Raw genomic sequence first — 25861 nt, 5'->3', positions numbered from 1 at the left:
ATCAAAATGCAACTTAATTTATAATGTATCAGAGAGGATCTATATTAAAGGAATCAAAACTATGCACTAGCAAAAATTGATTCATGTGTATAGGCATAGTCACTCTTATTCTGCATGATGTGCTTTGCTTTTGCTAACTATAAAAATATCAGGCTAAGGGTCCACCTTCTACAGAATGCTGTGACCCTCCAGATGTTGCTGGACTATAACTCCCACTATTGGTCGTGCTGGCTCAAGCTACAGAGGGAAGGCTGTAACCCAGTGGCAGAACATCTGCATTGCACACAGAAGGTCCCAGGCTCAATCCCTGGCACCTCCAGGTAGGGCTGGGAAATATTCCCTGCTTGGAATTCTAGAGAGCCTCTGCCAGTCAGTGTAGACGATACTCAGGTAGATGGACCAATGTTTTGACTCTGTATAAGGCAGCTTTTTACGTTCTTCATAAGACTGAGGAAGTCAAAGCTCAGAGGGAAGCTGTTGTTCAGGAAGGTAGTGTCTAATTTAAACATTTTATCCTGTTGTAGGGAGATGCCGGCTCCATGGGCTGTTCAGGACCTGCAGGGCCTGTGGTAATAATTTCACGTTTTTCTTTAGTCACTTGTAAAATCCCTCTTGTGCTCATCCTGCCCCCAGCCCCAGTGTTTTTCATTAGCCTGTAAAATGTCAAAATAAAGCAACGATGCTTTTAATAAGTTACCCAAACAAGTGGGGGAGATAGATAGAACAGCAAGATTTCCTCCCTCACTGATTCCTTCTTGACTAATTACTTGTTACAGTGGTACCTCTGGAACGAACGGGATCCGTTCCGGAGCCCCGTTCATATCCTGTAGCAAACGTAAGACGTGACTGCGCATCTGCACATGCGCGGGTCGTGTTTCGCCGCTTCTGTGCATGCACGTGATGTCATTTTGAGCGTCTGCACATGCGCGAGCAGCGAAACCCGGAAGTAACACGCTCCATTACATCTGGGTCTCCGCGGAGCGCAACCTGCAAATATTCATCCCAAAGGTACTTCAACCCGAGGTATGACTGTAGTTGTTTTTCTCTCAGGTTCTACGTCCTTCCTCTTTCTTCTCCAGTTCAATTAGTGTTAGAGCTTCCTTTGTTAATCTCATGACTTCAGGATTGCCACATGTCGTTTGTACTCATAATAGCCTTGTTTGCCATGAGTTTAAGTTTCTTGTGATTAAAATGATTGGAAGAAGAAGAAGAAGAAGAAGAAGAGTTTGGATTTGATACCCCGCCTTTCACTCCCTTTAAGGAGTCTCAAAGCGGCTAACATTCTCCTTTCCCTTCCTCCCCCACAACAAACACTCTGTGAGGTGAGTGGGGCTGAGAGACTTCAGAGAAGTGTGACTGGCCCAAGGTCACCCAGCAGCTGCATGTGGAGGAGCGGGGATGCGAACCCGGTTCACCAGATTACGAAACTACCGCTCTTAACCACTACACCACACTGGCTCTCCTACTGTTGAGTCATGAGGAGGGTTGAAAAAATTATCTAGCCCAATTTCCAGACTCAAAGAATATCTACAATGCAGATTGAAGTACTGGTTGGATAATAAATTACTCTCCTTGAGGAATTCTCGGAACTGTAATTTTGTGAATGATACAAATATTGTCTAGCAGTTTCCAGGATTCTTTGGGAGAAGTTATGATAGTACAGTCATACCTTGGGTTGAATGTGCTTTGGGATGAGCGCGTTCGAGTTGTGCTCCGCGGCAACCTAGAAGTAATGGAGTGTGTTACTTCCGGGTTTCGCTGCTTGCGCATGCGGAGACGCTCAAAATGACATCACCCGCATGCGCAGAAGTGCCAAAACGTGCTCCACCCATGCGCAGACACATGGACATGGGTTACATTTGCTTCTAGATGCAAACGGGGCTCCGGAACGGATCCCGTTCGCATCTAGAGGTACCACTGTAATCAGTCTGTAGTTCAGATCGTCCATTAGGACTTTCCTTGGCCATCACTTTATAGGGGGCAAGTGTGGGAAGAACTTAAGAGCTTTGGGCAGCTGTAAAATAAGCAAATCTCATGCTAGAGATCATTAGGAAAGGAATTGAAAATAAAACTGCTGTTATTATGCCTTTATACAAATCTATGGTGGGACTACACTGTGTTTGGTTCTATTCACCTCACTTCAAAAAGGATACTGTAGAATTGGGAAAGATCCATAAAAGGATGACCTATATGATCAAGAGGACAGAGAAGATCCGTTATGAGGAAAGTTCCCACTGCTCATCACCAATCTAGCCCTTTTGAGAATCAGTGGAATGCAGGAGGAGTGTCTCTGTTTAGGCCAGACCCTTGAAGGCTTTGAAGTTCTCTCAAGGGGGTGGAGCTTGGAGAAGGGAGTATGGAGTTGCTGACATCATTCTGTCACAAGAAACAATGGAGTGTGCCTCCAGGAGTGAAGTCAAACTGCTGGAGAATCACAGTGCATGCTGTGGCTGCAGAGACCGGTAACTCATAACTGCTGCCTTCCGTAGCACCAAAGTGGCAAGCCTGGGCAGCATGTATGGAGGTCCTGGGCTGCCCAGATGACAAGACCCCGTCTTGGTCTCATTGATGTGGTCTAATGGAAAGCAGAGCAATACATTTGGCACCATCTTGGCTGTAGGAGGCGTACAAGGTGCCATCCAACCATCTTAGTGTCAAGATGCTGTCAGCAACTCCCAGCTGGTTGCCCAGGAAAGTATAAAGACAAGGAAATGTTTCTGTCTTTGAGCTCTTTGCTCTCCTACTTTTAAGACTCACTGGGTTCTGGGAGATGGAGGGTCTGGAATGCTTTCTAATGACAATGTGTCAGCTGGGTGTTGTTCCGGCTCTCCCAGGATTTCCCAGCTTTTCTCCACATCTGCCTCTGAGCTGCTACCTCCCTCAAACCCCTGTTGTAAAGCTACACTGTCTTCCTCTTCCTCCTCCCTGGAAGGGTCAGGATGGGGAGGCAGTTTCTGTCAGTACGCCTTTGAGCCAGTGCCAGCGACTGGGCTCAATAACTGGTTCTGCCCCAACTGGACTAGGCAACTGGAGCACTTCCAAAGACCTTTCACTCCTGGAAAACAGGTCTCAGTCCACTGGACTCACAGCTTTGCATTGTGAGCACCAGACTCAGCAGAGTATAATCAACACAGAAGAAAGCTGTGAAGCATAACTTATTTTATTTCTAATAGCTGCTGCAACTAAAACTACTGGCTTGCATGAGTGTTACAGTTCTCACTCAGCCATCTAATCACTACATAGATAACACAGATAACACAGAGTCAGGCAGGAGCGGAAGAAGTGAAGAGCAATTTCCGCCCCTCCTTTCTGAAAATATCATATCAGGAGATTCTCGCAATGGGAGGGGTGAAAATATCAACAGTTTCCGCCATTTCTTCTCTGCCCAGTCCCTGACACTTAGGGACTGCACTCTGGATTTGAATAGGATTTACTCCTTAGGCTTTTCTTCTCCCAAAGATGTCCCTCAAGGCAGCAGGTAGGAAGTATGGAGACAGAGGCATAAAAGGTTCCATTTCCTCCAAACTTTGTTGGAGCAAATTGCTCACTCAGAGCTATCTCCAGTCCACTAACCTTTGCCCAGCCTTGCCTTAGGCCTTTCATTACTTTCATCATGGGGTCCAGCATTGTTTCAGAACATGACAATAATGCTCTTCATAGCTGTATGTTAATGCTTTTTGTTTTGTTTCATTTCATACATGTTAAAAAAAAAAGTGCTCCCCACAAAGTTTCCCTTTAGCAGAGTCCTCCAAATTTGCCTCAGATTTTGCTTCAGGAGATATTTGCAGTCAAATAGCACCTGTCAATAAATATTTTTTTATTGCACAACAACAAATTCAGTCACCTTATCTGTGTTGGTGTCTATAGGGTGAGCTGGGGCAACCAGGACTGACTGGAGTTCAAGGAGTTAATGGCTCCCAGGTAAGTGTTCTGGGAAAATTGAGGGGTGAAAATGCAAAATGCAAAATTCCATCCTCAGAGAAATTATTTGAACAGAAGTCAGGAGGGAGGCGGGGGAGGGGTAAGTTGATGTAAGATTAACAGAAGAACAACATGCTGGACCAGGCCAATGGGTCATCTAGTCCAGCATTCTGTTCTCATCGTCCACAACCATATTCCTCAGTGGTAGACTTGTAAACAGGACCTGAGCACCAGCGCACTCTCCCCTCCTGTGCTTTCCAGAAGCTGGTATTCAGAAGCATTACTGCGTCTGTCAGGGAACTGACATCGGAGCCAGAGGCGGAGGGAAGGCTCTCAAGTGATGCTGGAGAGGGACCCAGCAGGGAGAGAGGTAGCTCAGCGGGGGAAGGAAATCAGCGCAACACCAGGGATAAAGGGGGGCAGATGGGGGAATTGGCGAGAGGGCTCCAGGACTCTTCGCTGGACACCAGCGGGGAGAGCACGGGTCCTCCGCTACCCACACCCTCCCTGCGCAGAAGACTTCCGCGCAGGGAGAGTAGGAGGAGACTTGGCGTCAAACAGCTTTTATGCTGAAAAAGGTTTAAGAAATGCCCACTGACGGATTCTGCTAGCGACTGAGGCAGCTACAAAGTGAAGGGCTGTCCAGACAGAAAAGGTTTAACAAGCCAACTTAGCCAGGAGTGGCGGCAACTTACGCACGAGCAACCCCTATATTCATCACAGCGTCCAATTAAAAATTCCACATTTTGACAAGTGCTAATAAACCATTAAGGTTCTCCACTCCTGGTCTGCAACCTAAGTTGCCTACGTTCGTCTGCCCTTTGGCACATTGCAAAAACATTCATAACTCCTCTCCCTCCCTCCCTCTCTCTGTCTCTCTGTACGTGTTGAATATCCACAAGTAGATTTCTTTGTTAAAAGCAATGGAACCAGAACATAGTTTCAGCTCTGCTTACTAGTTCTTGGGTTCTAAAGCAGCAACCAGCACTCTGCAAATGTTGAAAAACATCAACACAACTGGTGCTGTCCTCTGAAAAAGGGAATGGGCTGTGAAATATTTCCATGTAAGAAGAGGGGTGGGGTGCAGAAAGTGTGGCCCCTTCAGTTGTGGTTGGACTCCCAGCTCCCAGTAGTCCCAGTCAGCATGGCTAATGGCCAGGATGACTTGGTAGTCCACCAACAATAGGGGAGGGGGCACAGGATCCCCATCCCTAGTTTAAAAGGTTTAGATTTTTTTAAAAAGGATGAATACACCACTCCCACCAAGAGAAGGTTACTCAACCTAAAAGTATATGTATCTATGTATTATAATGTGACTGTGTGTGACAGAAAGTTGTTTATTTATTTTTTGTCTCCTCCAGGGAGAAACGGGGCCTTCAGGCCTGCCAGGCCCACCAGGCCCTCAGGTATGTACTCATTTCTGGAATTGCTATGGCAACAGAGCTGAGATGCACAAGGGATGTTGGTTTCCTGAGGCAGAAAAAGCAAAATACACCCTGCCCCCCTGTTTCTTCAGAAAGAAAATACTTAATCATGAACTAAATCATTGGGATAGAAAACACAAAGTTACAGGCAGCAGAAGAGTGGGTGGGTTTCCCATTGAAATCTGTGGGGAATTAAAATTAATAGGGGTAAAGAAAATGAATGAACTGCTTCCAAATCATTTTTGAAAAGAATAAAAAAGTGCATGAATGGATGAACTAAACAACAATTTCTCCCTCTCTCTCTCTTTCTTTTGCATACCCTTCATCTGGTCTTGTACCACATCTGGGACTTCCTTTCACTCTGTTTAGGGCCCACAAGGCTTGGAAGGGAGGCATGGGCCCAAAGGACTCAGGGGATTACAGGTGAGTGGTCCATACCTTCCTTATAGACGTGGGACAAAATCCTCCAGATGTCTAGCTGCCTGGTGATCCTTTGAAACAAACTCCCCCCCCCCTTATTGCAAATATAATATAAATTTAAAAGCGGCATCAGCTCACATTAACAATGAGGATAATCCATCCATCCTAATTTAATCATCTATATTAATATAAACAGTCCTTATATCCAAACAGATGTGCAAACAAGATTAGTGATTATAAGCTACATGTTCAAGTGCAGAAAGCACAGTGAGACCTTCACTGAAAAGTGTATGGTCAGTGTTTATCCTTCTAGCCAGGTAGTATGTTGTTTTGTAACAGCTTGCAGGATCCACTTTTACTGTCCATCTGTTCATCCTCATGTCACGGTAAAATAATCATTTCCCTTTTAGGGTCGCTTTGGGAGAGAAGGACCCCCTGGAGCCAAAGGACACCCAGTAAGCACAATATCTTTTTCTTTTGCCTCTTGCCTTTTAAACAACCAAAGAGTTGCTCTTTCTCCCAAAAACTGATTGGCACCTTTTTCCATCTTCACAAAAATCATCAGTGAGGAAAGAAAAGAACCACTGATGGTAAATATAGTCCATCTCCACTGCCCTGAAGCACAGTATCATCTGCCTAACCAAGATCTTATGGGAACCTTTTTTGTCCACTTTTCTTTCTCTTGAAGCTACTGTGAGAATAGGATGCTGGGCTGGATTCACCATTGGCCTGACTCTCCTTCTGTTCCTTTATTATTTTTACTAAATTTATAAGAACATAAGCACATAAAAAGGGCACTGCTGGATCAGGTGAAAAGCCCATCTATTACAGCATTCTGTTCTCACTGTGGTGAACCAGATGTCCCATAGGATACCTACTGGACCGCCTCTCCTGGTATGCCCTGTGGAGGACCTTAAGGACCACAAATAACAACACTTTGGAGGTCCCGAGCCTCAAGGAAGTTAAATTGGTTTCAACTAGGGCCAGGGCCTTTTCAGCACTGGCCCCGATTTGGTGAACGCTCTGTCACAAGAGACTAGGGCCCTGCAGGACGTGACATCTTTCCACAGGGCCTGCAAGACAGAGTGACAGCAGGTCGTCATCCCCATGATTTCCAGCAACTGGTTTTGGGAGGCATATCATGTCTGACAATGGAGGTAGCACAATAGCTAGCATAATTAGTAGCCCTTTGATAGCCATGTTATCCATGAATTTGTCTAATTCTCTTTTAAAGATGGTCCACATCAGTCACAGTCTCTACACTTTGTGGAGTAAATTACAATCCTTGAGTCCTCACGGATTCAAAGAAGTGTGTAAAACAAGTTTGGATGGTTGTGTTCTTAAAGCCAAAAACATAAGAGTTCAGCTAGATTTGGTCCAGTATCCACATCTCCTAGTGGCCTACCAGATGCCTGCCAGAAGCCTGCAAGGCTTGTGTAAATGCAAGAGCACACTCGTGATTCCCAGAAACTGGTATCCAGAGGCGTGTATCAGCAGTAGGGAACCTGTAGCCATCCAGATGCGGTTGGACTATAATTCACACCAGCTCCTGCCAAGTATGGTGAGTAGTCAGGGATGGTGGGCAACATCAGGAAGGCCACAGATTCTCCACTCCTGGTATAAATAATTAAATTCCAGTGCCAAAGGAATGAGAAATAAAACAGATGTGCAGCTGATGCAAAGGACTTTGCATGCAGGAGGTCTTGGGTTCCATCCCTGGCATCTCTGTGTAGGCATGGAAAAGACCAGCGGAACTTCCAGCGTTGACAAAACTGAACTATTTAGGTCAGTGGTTTGACATCGTAAGATAGCTTCTTGTGTTTGTGTGTCCTGTTTTCTCCATGCTTGTAATCCCTAACATTATGCTTCCTTTGTCATTTTTCAGGGAGAAAGTGGTCTTTCTGGCCTAAGAGGGGTGCATGGACGAGATGGCCTAATGGTATGTGTTGAAATCTGCATGGAGGGGAATGGTGTGCTCCAAGCGTACTAGCTGTTCTCCTTTTACTTACTTATAAAATTATTCACGTACTGCTTTTTCATAAAAAGGAAATATCAAAAACTGTTTACAACAGTAGCACATAAAACATTAGACTAAAAACCATATCAAAGGTTAAAAATTGACATCAATTAACTATTGTGGGAAAGGTCTATTCTCAGTTGCCTGCATTGGCCCAGTAAAATAAAAAGTTTTCAGCAGGTGTTGTAAACGTTGAAACAGAAGCTGTTTGCTGAATCTCTGTTGGCAGAGTATCCTGCAGGATTGGGCTGATGACACTAAAGGCCTAGTTTCTTCTTCATAGAAGTAGACAGAGGCACAGGGTCTTCTGAATAACCTGTTTATTCAGCATTCATTCTGATCTAATTCTGCAAAGCTTATATGCAGTGAGACTGGGTAGGAGTGGTTTGTGAGTATATCCTACAATATATCATTGATGCAGCAATAGTGCATTTATCCTTGACTGTCAACACAACATTCTGCTTTATTAGTTGTTTCATAATGCTTCCCCAGTGTTATTGTGCTATTCCCGTCTGGAAGGTCCCTCTTCCATTATAGAGCAACAAAAGAAAGAAAGAAAGAATCCTGTAAAATATTACAGGATTTCAGCAAGAAGCTATGCTTGGAAACGAAGATTTTAGCTCTTCTAGTACATAAAGGCAGGTTTGGGGCTCTGTGCCAGTCGCTGAAGCAGAATGGAATACTCCCTTTCATTCTACCTAATCAAAATAAGTGAGAGACAAACAATGTGGGGTTCTTATGTTGTTGTTTTTACTGAAAACTATTTGAGAAAGTATTTGATTCCCCCAGTATATAATTTCTGTTGCCCACCTTCTCTGCAACTGGTTGCCTCGGGTTAAACAAGTTTCTTAAACAATATAACAGGCATGCAAAATTCATTTGCAAAAAGCAAAAGTTACACTAAGTAGATACGGATGAGGGACTGGAGCTCAATGATAGAGCATATGCAAAAAGTTCCAGGTTCAGTCCTTGACATCTCCAAAGACTTTTATCTGAAACCCTGGAGCGCTGACCCAGGGGCAGAGACTGTGATGATGGGGGGTTGTCCGGCGCTGCCACTAAGTGTAGACAATAATGAGTATATTATAAGGCAGTTTTCTGATGTTTCCTATTTAATCCACTCCTTTATTAAGAACATAAGAAAAGCCTGCTGGATCAGGCCAATGACCTGGTGCCAGTGAGAAAACCCACAAGCTCCAGAGCACTCTCCCTTCCTGCAATTTCTAGCAACTGGCATTCAGAAGCTTTGATGCCTTTAAGAATGGATACAGAGAGTGAGCACCCTGTGAAGAGGGGTTGATAGTTAAACCACTCTGTTTAAAGTGGTATCATAGCTCTTTAAATGCATGGCCTGAATATGGCCTTAGTAATGTCCATTAATTCCTCTGAAAACGCATAGTGGTTGCAAAATGACTTTCTTCTCACTCTTGTTTTCTCTCTCTATTTTCTGATCACATCTGCACCAAACATTTAAAGGCACATGCCGTCTCTCAAAGGACAGAGGCATAAGGTGGGTGGGTCCAGGGGAGTTCAGGGTCCGGGGTGCACTTTTCTGCTCGTGCCTTCCCATGTCTCTGTGAGGAGAACCAGAGCTAATAAGGTTAAACAGCTCAGAGTGAGCGTCCTGCCCACTGGGGGTGGTCTCCATCCAGGGATCTGTTCTTTGTTCTATGTGAGACTGGTTTCGGTTTTAACCAACGAAGGGAGACAACATGCCGTCTCCGGAGTTTCTGATTTATTTCTGCTATACAAATAAATCTTCTTAGAATCAGACCAAGAAGCAGCATACAGACTCTCTTTTCTGCATGCTGGCACACAGAGCACACGCTGTGTTTGTACTCTGCTATCGTCAGGCAAGCTGAGTGGCAGTGGAAGTGTGCCGGACTACCCCCCATCATCACAGTCTCTGCCTCTGGGTCAGCGCTGACCCGGGGGAGGAGAGCAGGAGAGTGGATAGCAATGATGCCACCCTCCCTCCTTGGCTGTGGTGCACCTCGCTCCCGGCCACAGCAGCTACACCTCTGGGTCAGGCCTGACCCAGGGGCAGATAGCAGTAAGAGAGTGGGCGGCAGCTTTCCTACCCCTCTACCCCTGGACTGCGATGCCCAGGAAGTGCAGCTCTGCCACTGTGAAAGGATACTGAAAGCTGCAGCTTCCCTGTCACAGAGCTACAATTCCCTGTACCCTTAACAAACTACAGTTCCCAGGATTCTTTGGTGGAAGCCATGTGCATTATATGGAAGCCATGTATCCTGTGGCTGTAACTTCTGTTAAGTGGCTGAGTACAGTGTTCCATCAGGGATCTTTCACAACATGCTTTGCCTTCAGAGGATGCTAGGTTCAATCCCCTCCATCTCTGGGTACGTCTGAGAACCTGGAGAGCTGCTCCAGTCAATGCAGACAATACTGAGCCAGATGGGCAGGTGGTCTGATAGTGTCCTATGTCCCTGTGAGCAGTGCCAGATTTATGTACAGTGGACGCTCAGGTTGCGAACGTGATCTGTGCGAGAGGCACGTTCGCAACCCGCAGCATTTGCAACCCGCATTGCCGCGTCTGTGCACGCGGGTTACGAATCGGCGCTTCTGCGCATGCACAAAGCATGATTTAGCGCTTCTGCAAGAGCGCTGAAACCTGGAAGTAACTCATTCTGGTACTTCCAGGTTCGGCGTGGTGCGCAACCCGAAAACGTGCAACCTGAAGCGTCTGTAACCCAAGGTATGACTGTATAAGCTAAACAAGCTATAGCTCAGGGCCCCACTCACTTGGGGGCCCCCAAAAAAAATTAAAGAAAAAAACACTGCATATACATTTCCAAAATATAAGATTAAAAAACAAATAAAATAAAACCTACATACAGCAACAGTGTTTTGTGTTGTGTAGGCTCCTTTGATGTAAGTAATGGGCCCTGCTTGCTAGCCTGCTCCCTAAAATATCACTGGTTTGCTCCTTTTTATATAGAGGGTGCCTACATAAAATATGTATTTTATGATAAAATACATATTTTGTTATGTGCAAATGGGTTTAGATACCTATTAGGCCCATAAATTACCATATAGCATATATTCAACACAAAAAACAGTGGCAATTGACTAAGGACAGCTGGACATATAAAGGGCCCCATTACCTTCAGTAGCTTAGGGCTCCATCAAACCTAAATCTGGCCCTGCCTGTGAGTGTGTATGCTATGAGCATATACTTTGAAAAAAACTTTTTTCTGCCTCCAGCTAGACTCCTTTACCCAGGCTACAAATGAGTTCCCTTAGGAGTTTTGCACCACCATCAGGAGACATAAGTGTGATTGATTAGGTGTAGATTTTGGGTGTTATTCCTTACCCACCCTTCCTTTCAGCTTGGGTCTGATGATGTTCTAACTCAGATCAGGTTCCTCAGGAATGTTCCCTGTTTCTGCACCCTTTCTTCCTCTGTTTCTTCTTCTTCTCTTGTCCATCAGCTGATCAAAGCCCCAAGGTGACAGATGCTTGACATTGAGAAATGAGGCTACCCCATCTCACTCGCACAAACTGGTGGCTTGAATGTGGTAACAATTTTCCTGGCCTTCTGGCAATTCATCTTCACATCCCCTCCAGGCATTTCCTCCTGCAGGGAAGGGGCCCCTGGAGCTCAGTGGTTCAGCAGCTCAGTGGTTTAGCATCTGCTCTGCATGCATAAGGCCACAGGTTCAGTCCCCAGCATCTTCAAGTAGCACCGGGGATTATGTAGCAGGGAATGTCCAGAGAAGTATAATACTTAGGTACCTAAGCTGGACTAAAGCTGGACAATATATACTTGCAGCCCTCAAACAGTTTGAGGCCAAATCCATTGCACAGCTTGTATATGGTGCCCAGTTAGGCCCCTTTGCCAATTGCGCACCATTAGAACTGGTACAATCTAAACTGTTAAGATCAGCTGGACAAGTGCCCAACACATCTCCAGTGCTACAATATGTTTCGAAACTGGATTCGTAAGAATTGAGGCTAGAATATGGTTCACCAGACTAAATTACTGGCTGAGACTATTCTTCCTCCCAAGTGGCCTTGCTCCCTTAACTATTAAGGACAGTTTCCAGATGACGTGGAAATGTGCAGTGATAAACGTACAGTGGTACCTCGGGTTGCATCCTTAATGGAACGTAAGATGCGACGGCGCATCTGCACATGCGCGGGTCGCATTTTGCCACTTCCGCGCATGCGTGTTATGTCATTTTGAGCGTCTGCGCATGTGCGAGCAGCGAAACCCGGAAGTGACGCGCTCCGTTACTTCCGGGTTGCGGTGGAGCGCAACCCGAAAGCGCTCAACCTGAAGCACATTCAACCCAACCCAAGGTATGACTGTAATAACAACTCTAGGCCTCACCCCACAGATCCTACTCAACATGGGGTATTAACAAGCCAAAAAAACCCCATGAAACAGCACGTGGAAGATACAGAATACCAAGCAAATTTAGCCAGGTCCCTGAAATTTTTAATCAGTGAAATCAGAAGACACTTCACCTCCCAGAAGCCATATATAACCAAACTTGAAATTCCAAAATAAAGTTTGGTGCTGATACAAATCAATACTAATCAGAAGTTCTGCCCCCTCTAACAAAAGCCTGCACCCCTAGCAAAAATCCTGGCGATGCCCATGCCACGCCCCCCACCAGTTTTCCCTCAGATGGAGAGATGGTGATGATCTACCTGTTTTGTATGTATGTGCTGATTTCTAGCGGTGAGCCGAAATGTTTCCCCAGTTAAATATCTTAAGGGCTGTCACATGAAAGAGGGAATATGCTTGTTTTCTCCTGCTCTGGTTGGTAAGACTAGAACCAATGGCTTCAAGTTGCAAGGAAGGAGATTCCAAGTAAACATTCGGGAGGAAATTCTGACAGTAAAACTGTTCAGCAGTGGAACAGACTCCCAAGAGAATTTGTAGACTCTCCTTCCTTGGAGGTTTTGAAGCAAAGGTTGGATGGCCATCTGTCAGGGATGCTTTAGCTGAGATTCCTGTACTGCAGGGGGTTGGACTAGAAGACCCTTGGGGTCCCTTCTAACTCTAAGATTCTATTAATTTTCCTGTACCATTAGAGCAGTAGCTCTCAAACTTCTTTCTCTGGGCCACACTTTCAGAATAATAATTTACTCACGCCACACCAGTTTTTTATTGATAAGAAATACATTGGATAGCAAAAAGAAGCAACTCCTAGCAGTGCTTGGTTTTGAAAAGATACCTATCCATATCCTGCAAAAAATTTTTTTTTAAATACTATACTATACTATACTATACTATACTATGCTATGCTATGCTATGCTATGCTATGCTATGCTATGCTATACTATACTATACTATACTATACTGGAATCTTCCCACCACATTGCCATCCTCTCCTGCCACAACAATATGGCACACCACACCTTTTGAGAATCAATGCATTAGCAGGTGGCAAAGTTCCTGAGGGTAATCATTTCAGCATTTTTTGTGGTCCTGCTGAACTATTCATAGGGAGGCAAGATTGTTCTCTCCACAGCTGACAGCTAATATTGGTCATTCTCAGGTGTCTTTGGGGAGGGGTAACGGAGGCTGCCACCCCCAGAGAACACAGTTTCCAACACAATATATGGTAACAGGATGAGGGGTATCCCCCAAATTTCAGATCATTTAAAACTTCTTGGATAATTTCCAGCTCAGTCTTATAGATTTCATGTGTTTTATTGTGGAAAGGAGGGGGTGGAGGGAATGTGAGGGCAAGATTCCATGTGTCTTAAAGTTTCTTTGGCTTTTTTAAATAAAAAAATACCTTTTGTCTCTATTTAAGGGGTTGACCGGGAGCCAGGGCCCTCAAGGACCCCCTGGGGACCATGTAAGTGGCTTTGCTTTCCCCACCTGAAATAAATGTTCAGTGAAATGAAAGTAATAGCAATGGACAGAGCACTCTGTTTCTGATTAATGTCAGTGTCACATGTGTTCAGTGCTAAATCCATCCTGTCCTGTTTCCACCTCAGTCTTCCTTTTTAAAACAAAAGACATGAAAATCGGCATCAACTTTTATCAACTTCCCTACCCATCACAAGATATTAATTTTTGAATACGTTATCCCTAAAATATGCATTTATACACACATAATTTTATCCTAAAATATGCATTTTATTGAAGCCAAGGAGCAATGATATCATTCTGATTCATCTGGGTTAGGGAGACAGGAATCTGTCAATTTCATTTTTTCTCAGATCCCCATTTTTCCAATCTTCAATTCAACTTCCTACATTTCAGGATCAGTATGCAATTTAGTGGTCCTCCCTGCCCGCCCCCCCCCCCACTAAATTTTGCCAGTATTTGAAAAGTTCCATCTTAACCCCAAAGAAATGGCTTGGTTGAAAATTCAGCCCCACTGAGGAATAGACCAGGTATAGGCAAACTCGGCCCTCCAGATGTTTTGGGACTACAACTCCCATCACCCCCATCTAACAGGACCAGTGGTCAGGGATGATGGGGGTTGTAGTCCCAAAACATCTGGAGGGCCAAGTTTGCCTATGCCTGGAATAAACAAAGAAGAGAGTACAATTCAAAAGATGGATTTGCCTAGGCATGAATGGGGCCTCTCAGCCTGGCTCTCAGCCCTCTCCCTATATTTCATACCCATCTCCTCATGAGATCTGCCCAACACCCTTCATGATGCTTCAGTCTGTCAGATGTAATGCATTCTTGAACCCTGGTGATGCCTCTTCCTTGCTTGCCTGGATGAAGCCTGGAGAGAGGTGTATGCACACGTGGATGCTACTGACTTTTCTGTGACTGGAATGTCACAGAGTTGCATTTGCTATTCCACCCATTTTTTACTCTTGCCCCTTCCACCACGGGCCTGGAAGGTTTACCCCAAGGGGCTGGAGCCCTTGGGTTGAAAAAGGGCTCCCCACTCCTGCACTAAAGGATGACCAGGTCATGCTACTGCCTGTTCTCAACGACCCCTCTCATTTTAACCTCTACTCTTCCAGGGAAGCAAAGGACCAAAGGGAATAAAAGGGGATCTGGGACCCAAAGGTGACCAGGTATGGTAACATCTCGTGCCCAGGGATGTGTAGCAGTTATTCCAGTGCAAGTTTCCCTTTTTGATATTGTTGCATGCTCCCTTCTCCCCTGAGCAAGAAACAAATGCATTGTATGCTGAAAGTATCTGATTCCTGTCCTCAGCCAGCTGAAGAAAGGCCTCTGCTTGGGTCCCTGGAGAACAGCTGTAAGTCACAGTGGTGGCTGGTGCCCATTGGGACTGGTAGGATGGCGGGCAGGGAGACTAACAGTAGGTGGTGCCAGAGCCAATGATTGGCAGAACCACCGCTTCACTAAGTGGCAGGCAGGTGAGAGTAGACTGGGGATGGTAGGGCTTTACCAGCCTGTACTGAAGAGTCTCCAATCCTGGGCTAGGTAGACAAAAATTATATGACCTGATTTAAGGCAGGCAGGGGCATACCTAGTGGTTGTGTAAGTTGCCCCCCCCCAATGGTGCAGGCACAGGGGGAAAGAAAAATTATATCTCTCCCCCTTGTTCGGAGTGGCTAGCAGCCCACCCATCTGTGTGCTCCCCAGGCCACTCCTCTGTTGCTCTGGGTAGCCAGTCAAGGCACACAGAATCCTCTGGGCGCCTCAGCAGAGGAATCTGGTCACTGCCGTGGGCTGTTGCAACAGCAGAAGGCCCTCCCCAGTTGGCCGGCAGTGCTATTAGAAGTGTAAGCGGAGTGCCCAGCAAGGCTCAGAGGGAAGAATGACAGAGAGAGTGGCTGAGAGTTGCAGAAAGAGAAAAAAGGAAGGGAGGGAATGGGGAGGCAGAAGGGAAAGCAGTGAGGGGAGGGAGGGAGGGAGGAAGATAGGCAGACAGACGGACCAACAGAGGAGGAGGAAGTGGAGAATATGAAAGAGGAACACGGAGCAGAGCAGACCCAACCCTGATGGTCACAGAGGAAGTCACTGGTGGAGTGAAAAAGCTAACTTTTTGAATTTCTGGTCTATGGTCTCCCCGGCTTCACTGGTGCTGATGAAGTTCCTTGCCAAGGGCGCAAGGAAGCCTAGGTATGCCTCCAAAGGCAGCATTATGATTACTGCTGCTGCTACCAATACACCATGGATGTTTTGCCCATGAGCCATGCATTTATGATGTAGCAAAGGAATGGTATAGTTCAGAGGCAGACTTTGGTAATATGGCACCGTGAGCAAGGACAGAATTGCCCCCCTCCCCTATTTCTTATTTTCACAATTCCTTTTGGTACAGCTGCTATTATTTTGCATCCCCTCAGCTCAGCACCCTGTGGGGAGGGGACTGCCTACACTGCCCTAAATCTGGCACTGTATAGTCAGATATAATCCTGATGTTTGCTGTTCCTAAACCTCCACAAATGATTTAGGTCTCCCAATTTCCTCTTTTTCAGGGTACGTTTGGCCTCCAAGGGACCAGGGGACTTCCAGGGGTTCGAGGTGCTACAGGCCTTCCAGGGTTTCCAGGACCCAAAGGAGCAGCTGGACCTCAGGGACCTGAAGTAAGGAAGGGATTTTTTGTTTTGTTTTATTAAGTTTTTAACCCTCCCAGGGCAGCAAACAACAAAGCAGCAAAATAATTTTATTTTTATTTCTTAAGAAAAGCATTTAAAAACCACTGAACTTGCTTAAAAGCAATCTAATATATCTTCACAGCTAATCAAGATTGCAAGGAACACTATATTTCAGTAACAGCCAAACCTATTTAAGATATTCTGGAAGGGGAGCCATACTCATCTACTTGCAGCAAAACCAGACAAGAGTATTGTATTATATATATGTATGTATTTTGCCCTGCCATTGGCCATGCTGGTGGGAGCTGATGGGAGTTGTAGTTCAGCAACATCTGGAGGACCATAGGTCCCTCCACACCTGCTTAAGATTCCCAGGGATTCATTTGCCACAGAAGCTTGCGTGGTCTAGAGACCATTTTGCTAGAGTGGCTAGATCAGTGTTTATTCATGCAGACCTACATCTAGGGCTAGGGACACGGGTGGCGCTGTGGGTTAAACCACAGAGCCTAGGGCTTGCCGATCAGAAGGTCGGCGTTTCAAATCCCCGCGATGGGGTGAGCTCCCATTACTCAGTCTCTGCTCCTGCCAACCTAGCAGTTCGAAAGCACATCAATGTGCAAGTAGATAAATAGGTACCACTCTGGTGAGAAAGTAAACGGCGGGCCATGACTGGACCTAATGGTCAGGGGTTCATTTACATTTACCTTTACATCTAGGGCTGAGGGAGAAACACAGAGAACTAAAGTTAAGACTTGAAAAAATGAGCAAGTGATAGAAACTGAAATTGACAGATTCGCTCATCCCTACTTTCAGCACAATCCTAACTCAATCTTAACTCAAGGGTGAGTCCTAGTGGACTTAAGTGGGGCTTAGTTCCAGGTAAGTGAAGTCAGGATTGCAGCTTTAGTTGCTACCTGGTGCTCAATCCTCTGCTTTCTCCCATGCATCTCCCATATATTCACAGAGAATAACAATGACATAAGAGGTCCCCCTACTGATGACTTTCAGGGGATTCAAGAAATCAAGGTAGACACACATACACACAGCCTTACTGCTTCCACATACCTGAACTAAAATGTTTGGTCACCAATTTGCAAAATTAATATATTCACATATTCATAGCTGGAAGAACAAGGGAGTCCTGCAACAAAATATTGCAGTGTATTCTAACGTCCTAATAGGGATGCTAATGTTCAGGGTCCTGACCAATCTGCAAGCCAGCCATTTAAAGGCAAGCCTACCTAATTTTCACTTCCAAAAACATGCACCAATCACACCCATGAAATTTTGCGCTTCTCTGAATTTTGCAGTTCAGTTCTCCAGCAAAGTAACATGTACCGACAAATGAATTTGCTAGTGTAAAGCATGCATTTAAATGTGTTATTGTTAGTAAATGCATCTATTGGGGAAAAAATCATACAAAAATATGTTTGAGAGAAATTTTCCACTCAAAGGCTAGTGAATTTTCCTAGGGACTTTTTTTTTTTTAGTGCAAATCAATATGTAGAGAACTGAACTTAAGACGGGGGCGAGGGGAGAGAAATTGGGAGAAGTCAAAATGGGCAGCTTTGCCCATCCTTAGTCTGAGCTACTTTCCATCCAGTCCAAATAAGCTGTTCCAACGTGGTTTGCGGTGATGAGTGTTGACTGAATCTTTTTGCCATTCCAGGGAGAGGAAGGGCAACTTGGTCCCCCTGGTCAAAACGGCACAGAAGGTGCAAAGGTTAGTCTAAACCTCCGTTGTTATCTGTGCTCTTGCTTAATAGTTATAACAAATCCTTCCTTAACAGGTTCCTGAGACTGCTTGCTAGAATTGGACCCTTGCCATGGACTTGAGCAGGTTTGACCCTTGATCTGTTTTGCGTGGCGAGTTCTCGCCTCCCACCAGTAGGAATAAAGACGCATGACACAATTATTTTAGGTTAATGGGCTAAAATTGGCCACAACTTTATTGGTTACAGGTAAAGAGCGGTATTGGCTTAGGCATTGGTCCTATCTGACTATCAAGCTTGAGCCTGTTTGCTGATGCACATCAACTAGGGACTCCCCGGGGTCACCACTTGGGGCACGCTTTAGGCCCTGACCTCCATAGGCTTTGAACTAGGCCATGCCCCCTGGAATCCTTTACCGGACTACCCTTCAACATTTGGGGGAGGTGATGGAGCTCCCCCCCAACACATCTACATAAGAATGAGCCACACTAGGGAAAGCATTCCAGAAGCTGGGAGCCATGGCAGAAAAAGCCCATTATTTTTTTTTAATAACAAAATTTTTATTAGGAATTACAACATAACATTTTATCAATAAAACGTATCATCCTCATTTTCTCCCCTCCATATTCCCCTCCCCCTCCCCAAAATATAAAACCCCCACCCTTCCACACATCCCTCCCCAGGCTTCCCTCAGTTCCTCTCTCTGATTTTTCCATACTTCTAATTCTCTGCATATTATAAAATTGTAAAAATCCTTAACCTACCGTATTTTTCGTCCCATAGGACGCTCCGTCCCATAGGACACACCTAGTTTTTTGGGGGGAAAATAAAGGAAATTTCCCCCCCTTTATTTCCCCCCCAAAAGCAGGTCGGGGAAACAGAACCAGGTCGAGGAACAGCGGAATGACGGAGCTGCGCCTCCCTGCTGTCCCCCGAGCTTGTGGGGCTGGCCGATGTCTGCCCCGCACGAGGGGCACTCTGCATCAGGGCGCCTCCCCCTGCGGGGCCGGCAGGCTGCTATCCGCAGCGTGGGGAGCCTTGCGGGGAACTCCTGCAAGGCTCCCCACGCTGCAGATGTCTGCCTGGTGCGGGGGGCGCTCTGCTTCCGGGCGCCCCTCGCACTGGGCAGCAGGCTGCTATCCGCAGTGTGGGGAGCCTTGCGGGGAACTCCTGCAAGGCTCCCCACACTGCAGATGTCTGCCTGGCGCGGGGGGCGCTCTGCTTCAGGGCGCCCCTCGCGCCGGGCGGCAGGCTGCTATCTGCAGCGTGGGGAGCCTTGCCGGGAACTCCTGCAAGGCTCCCCACGCTGTGGATGTCTGCCTGGCACGGGGGGGGGGGCGCTCTGCTTCAGGGTGCCCCTCGCGCTGGGCAGCAGGCTGCTATCCGCAGCCTAGACATCCCTGCCGGACCTCCCGCAGGGCTGCCTAGGCTGCGGATGTGTTCCTGAAGCCTGGAGAGCGAGAGGGGTCGGTGCACACCGACCCCTCTCCCTCTCCAAGCTTCAGCAAAAGCCTGCATTCGCCCCATAGGACGCACCCAGATTTCCCCTTCATTTTTGGAGGGGAAAAAGTGCATCCTATAGGGTGAAAAATACGGTATCTGTCTATATGTTGTTAATAATGAATTTGTGAAAGTTTATTCAAAACCAACCAAGGATTCCAGTTCATTTTGTTGTTTCTTTAAATACTTTGTAAAAGGTTCCCATTCTTCTTTAAAGTCACAGTTGTCCTTATCATGTAGTTTGTATGTCAATTTCGCCAGTTCCGCATAGTCCATCAGTTTCTCTTGCCATACTTCTTTAGTCGGTGTTTCTTCATTCTTCCATCCTTGTGCTATTAAGACACTTGCTGCTGTTGTTGCATACATAAAGATATTCTTAAATTTCCTTGGCAGGTCTTTCCCTAAAATCCCTAGCAAAAATGCTTCAGGTTTTTTAACAAATGTTAATTGGAACAGAAAAGGCCCTTTCTTATGTTGTCACTGTCCTGACATTGCACAAAGAAGGTTCTCAGATGGTGATTTCAGGGTCCAGGCTGGTTCATATGGGGAGAGGTGGTCCTTGAAGTATTGAAGTCCTGAGCAACAAAGGACTATATAGGTCAGCACTTTGAATTGGACCCAGAAACTAGTTGGCAGCTAGTGCAATTGGGCCAGGATTGGCACTATATGCTCAAACCTGGCCACTGAATTTTGCAACAGCTGAAGTTTCTGAACCATCTTCAGAGGCAGCCTCCCCCATTTAACACATTGCAGTAATTTGCGGGTATAAGAAGGCTTCCCCATGGTTGCTACACCCTCTATCCATGGTACATACTGGGAGTTATACTGACAAATATCCACCTTGGAAGGGGAGAGTGGGGAGATTGGACCTTCTAATGTTTCTTTTGGCTTTGGATCAGCTACAAGGGTTTAATTTTGTTTTGAACTCCACAGTACTGCAGGAGCTAGTTTTAACCCAGTAATAGGGAACCTCCGGCCCAGGAGCAAAATGCAGTCCTCCAATCTCTCCCAGGCCACACCCCTTCTTGCTAGGACACACCCTTCACAGGTCCTGCTCCATCCCTTCCTTGGGTGCTTCTGTTTAGCTCGAATTGTCCTTGAACTGCAATAGTGCTTCTTGCTTGCTTGAAAGAAAAGAGGTGTGTGTAGGAACCTCTGACTTTTACATGGCTGAAATGTAGCTTAGGACACAATGGTTTGAGTCACATATGTTGCCCCGTGCGCATGTGAAAAAGGCCGTCCCACTCCTCTTTTAACCCTTCCCTCTCCGGGTTCCATATTTTTAATCTAACACGCCTCCCACAGGTGTAATTAGCCCCACGAGGGAAATGATTCAGTAACAGTTTCTGTAACCGTATCCTCAAAGGGGATGATATTAGCTGGATTTGTATACAGGAAATGGAGCAGGGGAGGAAAGGGTTAAATACCATTTCTTCAATTACCCCCCCCCCTTTAATACTAATAATATATATCTTTTAAATGAAGAGATCTGAGTGTTGATCTTCTGGCTTTAACCTGGGATTTAGCCGTGAATTAAAGGGGGGTGGGGTGGCTGTAAGGAATTCAACTTTGCATGAAATAACAGAATTTTCTCTCTAATCCGCAGGGCAGTCGGGGTCCAGATGGTGCAAAAGGAAGGCCCGGACAACGAGGAAAGCGGGTATGTCTCATGCCTGAAGTACCTAATTTTTCCTCAGGGGGAGGGAGGGTTTCACACAAAGGGTTAGTGGGAATGTTGAAAATATGTGAGGGATTTCAGGTATTGCTTTCACTCTGGTTTTACAAGTAATGTGCCCCACACAGCACAGAAGCTTTCTTCCACCAAATCAGCCTTGAGAATTTATGGCAGGGGCATAGCTGTCAACTTTTCCCTTTTCTTGTGAGGAATCCTATTCGGAATAAGGGAATTTCCCTTTAAAAAAGGGAAACAATGACAGCTATGGGTAGGGGTGAGGGGACCAGAGGACTTGGTGTGGGCAGCGGGAGGGGGTTGACTGCAGTCCTCCAGGCCTCTTTGTAGCTTTCAGGATTCTCCCTAGTTAACACCCCACACGGGCCCTACATGGAACCCACCTTTAGTGTTTTTATTTTTGACTAGAATATGCCCTTGGACTCTGATCACCATCCTGGTTGTCCTCCTCTTGACATGCTTCCAGTGGTCAATGTCCTTCTTAAAAATGTGGTGCCCATGTCTCGACAAAGTACTCCAGATATGTGATGTTCCCACCAAAGAAAGAAACTGAGATAACAATCAAACACCAACACCAGCATTCTTGTGTTTGGTGGAACATTTTGTGTTGACTAATACCCAAACAGCAATGCATTGGTGGCTCAAGAGCACATGGAATCAGAAATTCCCTGGGTATGTTGACTGATTAATGAGGTAAAAGACTTTCTTCAGACCACTTTTGGTTTCTCTCCAGGGCCGGATGGGCCAGCATGGGCTTGTTGGAATGCCAGGACCCCCAGTAAGTAATAGGATTCCTATTGTGTCTAGCCTCAATCAGGTCAACTTTGCTACTGAGGTTCAGAAAACAGTGAGTGACAAGGGAGAAAGCTTTTCAGTGGTGGCTCCCCATTTGTGGAATGTTCTCTCCATAGAGGACTGCTTGGTGCTGTCGTTTGTCCTTCTTTTGGCACCAGGTGGCAAAATATCTGAATGTCATAATATCTCTTAGACTTGCAGTGTTTGTAAGTGTTGTGAAGGGTGGAGTGATTTAAAAAATCAATCCTCCAGCCAGTCTGGCAATATCCCTTCACTCACAGTTTAGGAGATTCCTGCATTCTTCAGCAGAGGTTCTTTTCATTCAGCAAAGTAAGTGGCTAATGTATATGTCAAACAAAGCTTTAATAATAAAGAAAACTATAACACAATAGCATACTGTCTGAGAGAAACTAAAACAGCATCATGAGGCAAGAATGAAGCAAGAGTGACAGTTGATCTCTCTAACTGAACACCTGAAGGGATGGGCCAATTCCAGAGCATAATACACAAGCCCCACCCACCAGATGCCAGACATTCTACTATTCAAATTAGGCCCCAGTGTTTTTCTAACAGTTAGCTCTTGTCACCTTTGTTAATCTAAGACAGTGATTATTTGTGTGTTTTTTGTACATACTTTTTAAAAAATTGAAATTTTATAAAGTAAAGAAGAAGAAGAAGAAGAAGAACAGAACTGATTTGGTACCATAACATAGTACTTATAGTGACAGCATGTGCAATAGGCAAGCTATCACAAAACACAGGTACACTTCAGGATGGAGTAAAATTATAAACAGTTATCTTTAACTAGTATGTATATAACTCCTCCCCATCATTATATGGCTTGATGGAGGTTGTAGTAAATATCCATCTTTGTTAACATATGATGTAAATGGCTACCATATTACATCAAGTTTACCTTTCTTAGCAATTCCTCTAGCTACTCAATTTGATATGCCTTCTGGCGGTTCCCTCTTTGCGAGAAGTGAGGTTACAGGAAACCAGAAAGAGGGCCTTCTCGGTTGTGGCGCCTGCCCTGTGGAACGCCCTCCCTTCAGATGTGAAGGAAATAAGCCGCTATCCTATCTTTACAAGACATCAGAAGGCAGCCCTGTTTAGGGAAGTTTTTAATATTTAATGCTGTATTGTTTTTAACACTTGATTGGAAGCTGCCCAGAGTGGCTGGGGAAACTCAGCCAGATGGGCGGGGTATAAATTTTTTATTATTATTATTATTATTATTATTATTATTATTATTATTATTATTATTATTAGTGTGTCTGTGTGTTTTGTACTTCCCTTTAATGGTTGGTTGGCTGGCTGTAAATAAATGATTGATTGATTGATTTGCTTTAAGCACTCTGCAAAACTTAAGTAATATTGTTATGCATACTCTGCTCCCTTCCATACATTTCTTCCAGGGCTTACGAGGCGTTCCTGGGATTGATGGTCCAGAAGGAAAGCCTGGTACACAGGTTCCCATTCTATACTACCTACTTTGCTATCCTTTTGACTTGATCTGGCCCTTGCTGTACTAGGCAGGATCTGGGGTTCATTTGCTTGAATAAGGGTGGATGGTCTGTGTCCAGCCCAAGTCAATTCCATGCGTATTCATTCATAAGTCCATTCTGTATCAATCTGCACTTTGAAAAAAAGTAAAGAAAGTTACATTGGGGTTTTTTTCCAGCCAAGGTATACTCAAAGTAGTAAATCCATTTGAATTAATGCACCTAAGTTAGTCATGCCCATTAACTTCAGTGGGTCTTCTCTGACTATGACTAGTACCGAATGTAACCCATTTTTTAAGAAAGCATTTCCCCAACAAAATACACATTTTTGTATGGTAAGAGTAGCTCCACCCACTTTTTGCATCTGGCCTTGTCTGCCACTAGCATATGACCCTTGGAAAGGTGTCTATCAGGGAATGCAGCCTTCAGGCTGAAAAAGATTCCATACCTCCTGCTCACACCTCTGGCAGCAGTGCATTTTCCCCAGTAATTTTGGAACTTGCATCTACTTACAGTGCATTTTAAATTGTTTTGGGGTGCCGCATGAGAAACCATTAATAAATGAAATATAAAACGCTGTTGCTGTTCTTAAGCATCCCTGCATAGCTTCTGCCCTTGGGTGGTAGGTCGGAATGTGGAATTGAAGTCTTCATGCCATCATAGCAGCAGAGCATCTCTCTGCATACAGAAAGTCCCAGGTTCAGTCCCTGGCATCATATCCAGATAGGACTGGGAATGACCCCTGCCTGAAACCATGGAGAGCAGATGCCAGTCAGTGTAGACAATATTGAGCTAGGTAGACTGGTGGCATGATTCAGTGTAAGGCAGCTTCCTGTGTTCAGTGGCAGACTTACGTTTTGGGAGCCCTGAAGCTTGAACTGTTATGGGGGCCCCTTCACAACCAGCAACAAGGTCTGGGTAACCATCATTATCTTCTTCAATGGGTTTGTTTACAACAGTCTTTACAACATCTGGGCTACTGACTTGTTGAAATATATGCACACACACACAAAACAATCAATTTTCAGTCATGCAACTCAAATAACACCCGGGCTTCGACAACCTCGGCCTTCCAGATGTTTTGAGACTACAGTTCCCATCATCCCTGACCACTGGTCCTGCTAGCTAGGGATCATGGGAGTTGTAGGGCCGAGATTGAGGAAGCCTGCACTAGACCCATTTTTTTAAAAAACCGGGGCCCTCTGAGATTAGGGGACCTTCATTAGTTTCATAGATCCGCCCCGCCTATATTCCTATCCTTAATGTTGTTTTAACTTATCCTGCAGGGTGTTGTCGGTGCCGTGGGGAGCTCTGATCAACATGGTCTGACTGTGAGTAGAAGTGTGTGTGTGTGTGTGTGTGTGTGTGTGTGTGTAGTGATTCCGAGCTTTTCCACCAACACCAAACAGAGTTACCTGGTCCTCCCAAGTTGTACCAGTCATAGTACATTGTTTGGCTACATACCATCAAAACTCCAGGTGTCATTTGCCCTGCAGTCTCCCTGGGGGCCAGTAATTGCCTTGCCGATCGGAAATCACTTGCCAAAGGCTGTTTTTTGTTGGTGCAGGCAGGCTTGCTACTGTCTGGTGGGAATGCTGAATGGATCAACCATCCTGAGAGGGAGGGAGGAAAAGACCACCCCCGGGCACTGCTCCAGCTTGACTTTTCACCCCCCCCCCACTACCCTGCCCCAGTATGATCTACCATCAACTGCCCCATGACATTTTCATATGTTAACATTGCTTATTCTGTTCTACTTCAGTTGTCACAAGGGCAGGACATAGTGATCACTGCTTCATCCCCATCACCTAAATTGGTATTGCATGCAATGAATCCACAAGCTAGCTGCCAGCCATCCTTTCTGCCCTTTGTCCATCTGTAACAAAACTTCTCTCCTGCTACTAGTAATGCCTGCAGTGTTTTTATTTGTTCTCCTCCTATTTTCAGGGCTTTGTGGGCTTTCAAGGTGACAGGGGACATGATGGACCTCCTGGATCAATGGTAAATGGAGTCTCCTACTGTGTGTGGATACAGAAATGCGCAAACGCTCTCTGAGGTTTGCCTGTGGGAAATGAAGCATTAAGTTGTTTTTTTTTAATTATTATTATTATTATTATTATTATTATTATTATTATTATTATATACCACCTTTCCTCCAAGGAGCTCAAGGTGGTATACATGGTGCTTCCCTCCCCCCCTCAATTTTACCTTCACAAGAACCTGTAAGGTAGGTTAGGTTAAGAGACGGTGACTGGCCCAAGGTCACCCATTGAGCTTCATGGCTGAACGGAGATTTGAATTCAGGTCTCCAGTGTCCTAGCCCAACATCCTAACCACTATGCCACACTGTAGCCAATAGAAGA

At 45.5% G+C, this 25861-nt stretch overlaps 2 protein-coding genes across 3 annotated transcripts in view; one reads left to right on the top strand and one right to left on the bottom strand.

Moving 5' to 3' along the window:
- SLC31A2 (solute carrier family 31 member 2) overlaps positions 1-25861 on the bottom strand; it is a 537879-nt gene that overhangs the window by 342280 nt on the left and 169738 nt on the right. The window lies entirely within an intron of this gene.
- The window catches only part of LOC308578981 (uncharacterized protein), a 148431-nt gene that overhangs the window by 77058 nt on the left and 45512 nt on the right, over positions 1-25861 (top strand). For both annotated transcript variants that reach the window (XM_081179605.1, XM_081179606.1), the window contains exons 18-32: positions 525-569; positions 3868-3921; positions 5283-5327; positions 5715-5768; positions 6176-6220; positions 7651-7704; positions 13575-13619; positions 14752-14805; positions 16177-16284; positions 17966-18019; positions 21115-21168; positions 21932-21976; positions 23412-23465; positions 24785-24829; positions 25446-25499. In XM_081179605.1, coding sequence (XP_081035731.1) covers positions 525-569; positions 3868-3921; positions 5283-5327; positions 5715-5768; positions 6176-6220; positions 7651-7704; positions 13575-13619; positions 14752-14805; positions 16177-16284; positions 17966-18019; positions 21115-21168; positions 21932-21976; positions 23412-23465; positions 24785-24829; positions 25446-25499 — 810 coding nt within the window. The remainder of the gene's footprint in view (positions 1-524; positions 570-3867; positions 3922-5282; positions 5328-5714; positions 5769-6175; positions 6221-7650; positions 7705-13574; positions 13620-14751; positions 14806-16176; positions 16285-17965; positions 18020-21114; positions 21169-21931; positions 21977-23411; positions 23466-24784; positions 24830-25445; positions 25500-25861) is intronic.

The sequence above is a fragment of the Podarcis bocagei genome (genome assembly GCF_964188305.1).
Source record: "Podarcis bocagei genome assembly, chromosome: Z".
NCBI lineage: Eukaryota > Metazoa > Chordata > Lepidosauria > Squamata > Lacertidae > Podarcis > Podarcis bocagei.
This window is presented reverse-complemented; position numbering and strand designations above follow the sequence as displayed.